We start from the raw sequence: 8,984 nt of genomic DNA, 5'->3' as shown, positions 1-8,984 counted from the left end.
GGTATGTAGGAGGAGGAGGAAGAGGAGGAGGAGTAGGCGGCGGTGGCGGTGCCGACGAGGAGGTGGATGTTGCGGCGATGAGGGGGAGAAGAGAAGGCGGTGCGATTTGGGTAGGAGGCGGCTTGATTTGGAAGCGAAAGCGACAAAGGGAAGCGAGTTTTTTTCCTTCTTTTTCTCTCACGTGAGGATGTGGAAGGGTCTTCTTTGCAAAAGAAGTTTCATGAAGGGTTTAGAGTAAGTTTCACAAATTCAAGGATCCAACGATTTACATCACTTGGAGCTGAAATCGGACGATCTATATTTATCCGCTGACGTGGCTTCATAATTTTGTGAGAAAGGGCTCTCCTTTAACTTATTTAGATATGATTTTAAGGTCTAATGATATCTACAGACAGAGAGGAGATGGGCATTTATAAGAGTGGCAAATAGTTAAATATCTGGCACTGGGTATTTGAGTGCAATAAATGTTTCAACTCAGGTGTTCGAACATCAATTGCATTCATGCCCTGTTTTAGAACAGAGCGCCATACCACCGGCCACTAGTAGACATATATATCCGAATAGATTCACATCACATTGCTTGCATTGATTTTTTAAAGAGAAAAAAGAAAAAAAGAAACTAAAAAAAAGCCCAAATGCAAAAAAAAAAAGGGGTAGTAAAAGAACAAGTACACTATATATCCACCCACACACCCATTTCATCTCCCAATCCTCTTTAACTGAAGTATTTCTTATGCTAAAACAAACCAATCATCATTATCAAAAGATCATGATATCATCATGTATAAAAAAAAGTTTATATATATATAGGTAGGTTGCAACTATAGCTTGGATGGATCGATCAATCAGTGTGATATATGAGCATTATATATATTAGCTAGCGGCGATGGCATGGCTGCGGATGGTCTTGGGGTAGAGGAACTTCTTGCCGCCGATGGCCTCGAGGATCTTCTTGCTGAGGGCGTCGCCATCGTGGTCGCTGGACTTAGAGACGTAGAAGGTCCGGGAGAACCAGTCGACGAGCTCCGGCGCCGTGCACATCACCATGTGGAACGGCCAGTACCACCCGGGCCATGTCACGTAGTAGTCGCCCCGCCGCACCGCCGCCACCACCACCTTCGCCAGCGTCTCCGTCTTCCCCACCGGCAGCGGCCCCACATTGATCTGCACCCCCCACATTAAAATTTTGGATCTTTCTAATTATTAAGGTTTTTTTAAAAAAAATCAACATATTTTTATTGAATTTAAATAAATTATTATCAAATTCAGAAATTTTTGGAAAATCCAAAAAATTTGCTTGCAGGGGGTTGGAAATTACCGAAATTTTGAAAAATTCGTTCCAAAATTTTAATATCTAAAATCGCTTATACTGATGATAATAATGATAATTTAATACTACTTAGTAGAGATCATGGTAAAGATTCTTCATCATACGTACAACGTATATATATAATCGATCGAGATCTTACGTCGCGAGCCTCCTCGTCAATGCCGACATGGCCGTCCTTCTGGATGCCCTTGCCCATGGTGAGGTTGGAGACGACATAGCCCGGGGTGAGAATGGTGACACGGACATGTGAGCCCAGCTCAGCCCTTAGGGTTTCGTAGAACCTGATCACTGCGCCCTTGCTCGCCTGTAATAATAATAATAGTTATAAGCATCAAGCGCACAATTTTTTTTTGAGAATATTTTTTTAAGCACATACGATATTAGTACTATGGACCACGCGCCAACCCAAAATTTTTTCTTGATATGTGTCCAATTGGTGATCAAATGTAGGGACAAAAACTGATTAATTAATGAGATGAGGGTGATGCTAGAACTACAGGGAATGTTGCAATCCATGCATAGTACTATACATGTGAACTATACATATAGTGAACCAACATGGAATGAGCAGTCAATGAGCCCCTGCTACTTGCCGCCACTATTGGGCGTGACACATGTAGGATAATCAGTGAACCATAAGAGGGGGTTATTGCTAGCTATCAGCTAGATCCTGGCTTGCTAGCTAAGCTAAGCTATCATATGCTTTGTGAGATGGACCTCTCTCACTAATGTGTGAGTTTAGCTTTGGCAGATATCCAACCATACGCATAATCCATCACCCCGGGCTATAGTTGGGGTATTGGTGCACCTAATTGAATTGGTTAGGTGAGCTGATCGAAACTTATTGCTACAACCTGAGTAGGAGTAGTACTACTACTTTAATTGCCACAGAGGCATGAATCAATTACTTAATCATGCAATTAGTATCACTAGTAATAAGTAATTAATTTAATTAGTCTCTGCTAATTAAGCTGCTTACGTTGTAGAAGCTCATCCTGGCCGTCGGGACCCTGCCGGCGACAGAGGAGGTGACGACGATGTTGCCACGGCTGGCTTTCAGGTACGGCAACGCGAAGTACGTCGGGTACACGGCGCCCCAGAAGTTGAGATCCTGCAAAAAATCGTGTGTGCATTAAGGAGCTATAAATAAGAGAAGAATTAATTAACAACTGATCGATGGTTAACCAATACTAGGCTGTGTTTAGATCCAAAGTTTGGATCCAAACTTCAGTCCTTTTCCATCATATCAACCTGTCATACACATATAATTTTTCAGTCACATCATCTCTAATTTTAACCAAAATCCAAACTTTACGCTGAACTAAACACGGTCCTAGTATAAAAGGTGATGGGTAGCAAATTGGTGTCACCGAACGATCAAATTAAACTGATATGAAATGCTATAAAATCTGGTCTCCTTTTGAAATCCAAGCTCTGGGAGACCACTGATTTTATTACTGGTGGGTACGTCGTTGGACCAAATAAATGATATAATATAAGGGACCATGGTCAGCTGTGAGGAAAATGATTTTCATATAGTATGTTTTTTTTTTTTTGTGTGTGAACAAGAGGAAACGACTCACTCAAAAATTTCAGATGTGCTAATGTTTAAACTAAGATTTTAATGGTGATAATGAGAACTGCTGGGGGTGGCAAAAATGTTGAAAATGTCAAAAGGAGCTAGCGTGTGATAATTAATCAACTCACAATCACGTTGTGGAAGGCGGTTATGTTGGTAATTTCTTCGAAGAAGCAACTGGACCAGATCCCTGCGTTGGCCACCAGGTGATTCACTGCAGAATTGAATTTACCCCATAATTAATTAGTACACATGACAATAACTAACTTAAATCATCTATCGCTGTAGATCACTGCATGCAGTTCAGCTACTTCCGAGATTTCTATCGCTGTAGAAATCGATCCCAATTAGCAACGTGTTCAGGCAGCATTCATATTAAAACTTGCTACGAATTTCCATTCCATTGACTTTAGCTATGAGTATAACGACACCATATGATGAAGAGCACAGTGCGTAAGCATGTGTAGACTATAACCAACATTCTTTTCCAACTCATTACTGTTACAGTATTAGCCTTAATATCTTCTTCCATAAGTGATAAGTCCATGACTTGAACCATTCCATCCTCTCAGCTACTAGACATTCAGGATCCTAAAAGATTAGGTCTTAATTAATTAGCCACTTGGGACTTGGGAGAACGACACAGCCATATACGCATAATCAATTTCTGTCCATAAGCAGATCAAGCTGTCGTTGGCAGGACAACGTCGCCCCAAGCCCTCGGTCTGAACCATCATATCACTCGAAACAAAATCAACGTCGCTATACTATCAGCAGTAAAATTGAATACCTCAAATTTTGAAACAGAGCAATTAATAACTTGTTCGGTCAAGTTGATGGTTGGATATATTAATCCTCCAGATTGGAGTAATTTTATTATTCTTGAGAGAATATACATAGAAGTATCCTATTTCCCAGGATCTATTTTTGTCAAAATTTTGGCAGGATTTTTTATGTATTTATCAAGTTTGGCAACAAACTAAACGTAGATATTTTTTTATAACTTTAAAAAAAATGGTATGGTTGAAAATGGCATCAAAGTGAACGGGCCCCTAGTATAAAATTTGCTATCTATAGATAATAAGTATATTAAGAATTAAGTGTAAAATTTAATTAGTATCTCATCTTAAGGAACGTAAAATACTTCTTATTAATTAAGCGGTATAGGAGTAGGAGTTGTACTGATCGAGTTAACTGACATTTGCCGAAGTGGGCGACGGTCTCCTCGACGGCGCGCTTGGCGTCGTCGACCTTGGTGATGTCCGCCGGCACGACGAGCACGTCCGGCGCGCCGAGGTCGCGCGCCGTCTTCGCCACCGCGCGCAGGGCGATCTCCGTCCTCGCCGTCAGCGCCACGCACGCCCCCTTCTTCGCGTACTCGTACACTAGATGCTGCAAAAAAAAAACATATATACCATGTTTATTTTATTTTATTAATTTTCATCCAGGACAAACACAAAAAACTTAATAAACAAAAACACAGTGCACTACTATTTGTGAAAAAATTAATTAAACTTAATAAACAAAAACTCATAGTTACTCCGTACTACTATTTGTGAGAAAATTAATTAAACTGGTTCTGTCAAACAAATGAAACCAAAGGTAGACTAGCTTGCTCTGTGTAACAAGAGTATAATTTTTACATGAAAAGAGGAAAATTTTAATTTGAAGCAATTTAATTAGTTTGAACTGACTGATTGTTGTTAATTCGACTGAAACGAGTTGTCAACTTATGATTTTCCAGATGGATTTTTGTTAATGATTTAACCGTTGTCAGCGTTGCATAATTAGCGCATGTACAAGTTACATGCATATGTATCATTTCTTGGGGTCAGTCGTCCTTATTAATTCGATCCTTTTTCTCTCTTAACTCCCAAAAATTAATAAACGTGTGTGATTCACGACGTTTCTGGACTTCTCCAAGCAAGGACACACAAACACGATCGAAAATCATGAGACGATAAGAGTGTGTTTAGTTCACACTAAAATTAAAAAATTAAAAGTTTGGTTGAAATTAAAATGATGTGACGAAAAAGTTGAAAGTCTATATGTATAAAAAAGTTTTGATGTGATGAAAAAATTAGAAGTTTAAAGAAAAAGTTTGAAACTAAACAAGGGCTAAATTTTATTTCGCTGTGTACTTCTGCACACGATAGAGAGGACACAGTGCTCACTTTCTTGGCTTGTCCTGACAAGGCTGTACATGTACGTGCCCTTCGTCTTCACAGTGTATCTTACGTTCACGTCAAAGAATTAATGGGAGAATTCAAGGGAAAATAGGACGAGTAGATAGGCCATCATTGATGGGGGTTCACTGATGATTTCATCACTAGTATTATAGACGACCTCTCATCTCTCTCAGGCCATGAATGATCTTTAACTCCCGTGACTGTATCATCACATGCATCTGGGGACTGGGGGCAGCCATGGCTGCCTATCTGCTACTCCTACAGATATCTAGAATTATGGCCAAGCAAGTTTCCAGGAGAGGTCGATGAGAGAGGCCATGCTCCAAATTAATGGGATTCCCGGATTGTATTTATTGCTTCTGTGCCTACTAGGAATCAGAGTAATCTGACTATAGCTTAAATACTCTGCTTAAGAGCAGGTGTAATAGGACGCAGTAAGTTGGCTAAATACTGAGCCTGAGGAGAGAAGAGGGAAGCCCGCGGCTTGAACACATGAACCAAAAAATTATGTGAGAGAGATAAGTGGGCCTGTATTAATTGTAAATAGCTGACGAAGGCTGAAAAAACCTTATAGCTAACAAGTCGGCTGTATTATTAGTTTTGCTCTTAGATAAACATGTCTTAACTACAGTGCTCCAACACTTCCATGTTAGCGCTTAGCACTACAGATACTATGGTTCAGAATTAAAAAAGAATGATATGATATTTCATGGGTTTACTTAAACTGAAAACTATGTTAAGTATGAATTGCAAAATAAATGCTATTACCTAACCAAAGAAATCATTTGTGGGACCCATCCCTTAAAGGTAAATTTGACCAAATTAACTTGTTAATTAAATTATATCAACAACTCACTAATCTAGCTACCACAGAAATGTATCTGGGGGACATACGGTTCCTCCTAGTTGATGATTTGATTTTGTCACCACATGCATCATTTGATATTTCGACGATGAATGCCTTTTTGGCGCGCGGTGTACTGTTAGATTCATGTATATATACGGTCGACTAATTTCAATTAATTATACCAACCAGATTAAATGCACACACGCTCTAGTTCTAGATGAAGTATCGCGCCCATGCTTGCTGCTGTAGATATTTCGCTTTTATGCATATAAATGCTTGTTTCGGTCCAATGGTGGTGCGGTCATAAAATGGTCTTATATTGCTTTAATATATAAAATGGTCCAATAAATAATATTTTTTAGAGAGAAATAGTCAAGGACCCTGGAGTTGGCATTGATATGATCATCAGCTACAGTTGAAGTCCGGATATGTTATTTTTCTTTTTGGAAAGCTATATATATTAATTACAGAGAAACCATAGGAAATAAAAGCTGTATATATTTATATGAACAGTACAACTGAAAGATAGATATTAATTATATAAAACTATAGGAAAGAGAAATTGTCATGAGTTGTCTCTTACCCACTGTACCGACTTCATTTTCTTTTTACTTTTTTTTTTCTGGAACACACAAATTATCTATGCTACTTATACTTATATATTGAGGTCCATAAACTTCTACCTATCATCTCAAATATTATTTAGTAGCATAGAAATAAATTAAATTATCATCGTCACCAAACATTTATCAGAACTAATTAAATCAAACTTGTCAAATCTAATTGCAACCATATTGGCAGAAGTCGTTGCAACAACAAAGACCAAATTAAGTTCCAACGTGAAATTTTAGTTGATTTTTTTACTACCACGTCAACTTTGTGCTAGCTACCCTTGGTGCGTACTCCATGTCACAGTCGACACAGATGCAAAATTAAGATATATACTCCTGCAACCATGCAAATCCACAGGTTCTGCTTTTCAGCTTTGCTCATATGCATGGTTGTGTCTTTAATAGCACCAAATCGTACCAATGAATAAAAGCCACTGCACTGAACCCATTAAAAATCACGAGAGCCATGTATATCCTTGTGTCTTTAATTCTGTCCTATTTCTATTCGTGATCAGGAGTACATATGTTAGAATGCATTCATTTCCATTATTTCAAACCACCATTCAATATCATTTTTTTAGAAAAAAAATTCAAGAAAACCCAGCACGAACAAAATAAACTCTGAACATTATAAACCATGTAGTAGTATCTAATTAAATCAAGAACTAATATAATAAAAAAAAAGTTGTATATATGCAGCAAACACAGCTAGAAAAAAAAGAATCCAAATCACTAACATCCTCTAACTTAACCCACCATATAGCCCTTGTTTAGTTCCAAAATTTTTCTTCAAACTTCTAACTTTTCCATCACATCAAAACTTTTTACACACATAATCTTCTAACTTTTCCGTCACATCATTCTAATTTCAACCAAACTTTCAATTTTGGCGTGAACTAAACACACCCCATGACTTTATAAATCACTGGCATGTGAGCTCGAGCTCGCTATCTAAAGAGCTCATATGTCAGTGACCCACACACGTTAGAGGAAAGTAAGTCAGATGGCGCAGGACACAATGAGTTGCAATGCTCAGCTGTGCTGGCTACGTACGTACCTCGCCGATGCCGGAGGAGGCGCCGGTGACGAGCACGACCTTGCCGCGGAGGTCCTCGCCGGAGACGAAGGGCCTGACGAGCAGCCTGCCCAGGGCGCGGCAGGCGAAGGCGATGGGGAGGTAGACGAGCAGCACCAGCGTTAGCCCCACGTGCATGAACACGCTCAGGAACCCGTTCACGAACGCCTCCTTAGCCATGGCCGCCAACGATTATCTCTACCTATGCGTCGTCGTCTTCCTTAGCTCCGGCGGCGGCGACGGAGGGAGGAGAGGGATGTGTGAGTAGTGAGAACTAGCTTGGAGATTGGAGGTGGCCAATGGCGTGGTATTTATGGGTGAGCTAGCTAGCAACGAGCTAGTGTGCAGGGAGAAGAGGAGGAGACGAAGGAAAGAAGGAATTGATGGGTGGGTAGGGGTCGCTGCACCAAATAGTGAGGAGAATGTGTGTATGTATCCGTATACCCAACTGCATAAAATGCCCATTTAATTATACTCTAGCTAGCTCCTTTTTGCAACTGTCTTTTTTGTTCTTTTGTTCTCTCTCTCTCTTTTTTCTCTTGTCTGTTCATTGTTCTCTCTCACTGAGACTCTGACAATTAAAGTCGTCACAAAAAACATTTTAAGATCGTTGTTAAGGCCGATCATCAAGAAAAAACTAAAAGCGTCTCTTCTCAAACTTTTTTAACGATAAACTAAAAGTGTGAATATATATATATATATATGCATGCATACAAATATAATTTGATGCTACATGGATTGGGGAAGCATCACAAGAAGTGTGATGATACTACAGGTCTACAACCACCAACTAATCACCAAGGTTCAAATTGTGTGGGGGCTAATTCCATGCAATTAATTAAAAAAATGTTACTCTACATAGATTTTAATTCTGTGAAAATGGGAACTAATTAATTCAATTGGATTCGTCATGAGAAAGTATTTCCAGAGAGAACTAGCTAGATATGTTAATTTATGTCCTCTGGTTGCATTTTATTCTGGAAGATGTACGCTATACACCGTACATGTGACACTGTAGAGCATTGACTGTGGCTACTAGTTCTGCTTGCTTGGAAGTTGGCCTTGGCGACATCTATCAGGGATCGGGGTGACCCCAGATACTACTAGTACTCCATATTGGTGATGATGTGTGCATGTAATGTTGAGACCAGGTAGGTGCAAGGCAGGATGGAGATGACCGGAGTTAATACCTCACCGTTGGCACCATGGCCTCTCTCTTTCTCTAGCTAGCTTGCGGTGGAATTGAACAGGCTAGAGGCAGCAGAGACCATATGTATCAGATGGGTCTATTAAGTTCCCAAACAATTTTTTTACGCTGTCACATCGAATATTTTGACACATACATAGAGTATT

At 39.5% G+C, this 8,984-nt stretch overlaps 1 protein-coding gene across 1 annotated transcript; it reads right to left on the bottom strand.

The window, feature by feature from the left end:
* Positions 1-696: 696 nt before the first annotated feature.
* On the bottom strand, positions 697-8,025 carry LOC127755588 (11-beta-hydroxysteroid dehydrogenase A-like). Its single transcript, XM_052281267.1, has 6 exons — positions 7,614-8,025; positions 4,109-4,301; positions 3,038-3,123; positions 2,310-2,441; positions 1,470-1,634; positions 697-1,164 (listed from the first exon to the last, which is right to left on the bottom strand). Exons 1-6 carry the CDS (start codon positions 7,809-7,811, stop codon positions 874-876), a joined length of 1,065 nt encoding a protein of 354 aa, XP_052137227.1. The 5' UTR covers positions 7,812-8,025; the 3' UTR covers positions 697-873.
* Positions 8,026-8,984: the final 959 nt, after the last annotated feature.

This window comes from Oryza glaberrima, chromosome 11 (assembly GCF_000147395.1).
Source record: "Oryza glaberrima chromosome 11, OglaRS2, whole genome shotgun sequence".
Lineage (NCBI taxonomy): Eukaryota > Viridiplantae > Streptophyta > Magnoliopsida > Poales > Poaceae > Oryza > Oryza glaberrima.
Note: the sequence above shows the minus strand (reverse complement) of the source record. Positions and strands in the feature narration are given on the sequence as shown.

Coding starts and splice junctions, on each gene's coding strand:
- LOC127755588 (XM_052281267.1), bottom strand. CDS start 7,811: ATGGCTAAGGAGGCGTTCGTGAACGGGTTCCTGAGCGTGTTCATGCAC. Junction 3,124..4,108: donor CGTCGCCCACTTCGGCAAAT/GTCAGTTAACTC, acceptor TCAATTCTGCAG/TGAATCACCTGGTGGCCAAC. Junction 1,165..1,469: donor TTGACGAGGAGGCTCGCGAC/GTAAGATCTCGA, acceptor TGGGGGGTGCAG/ATCAATGTGGGGCCGCTGCC.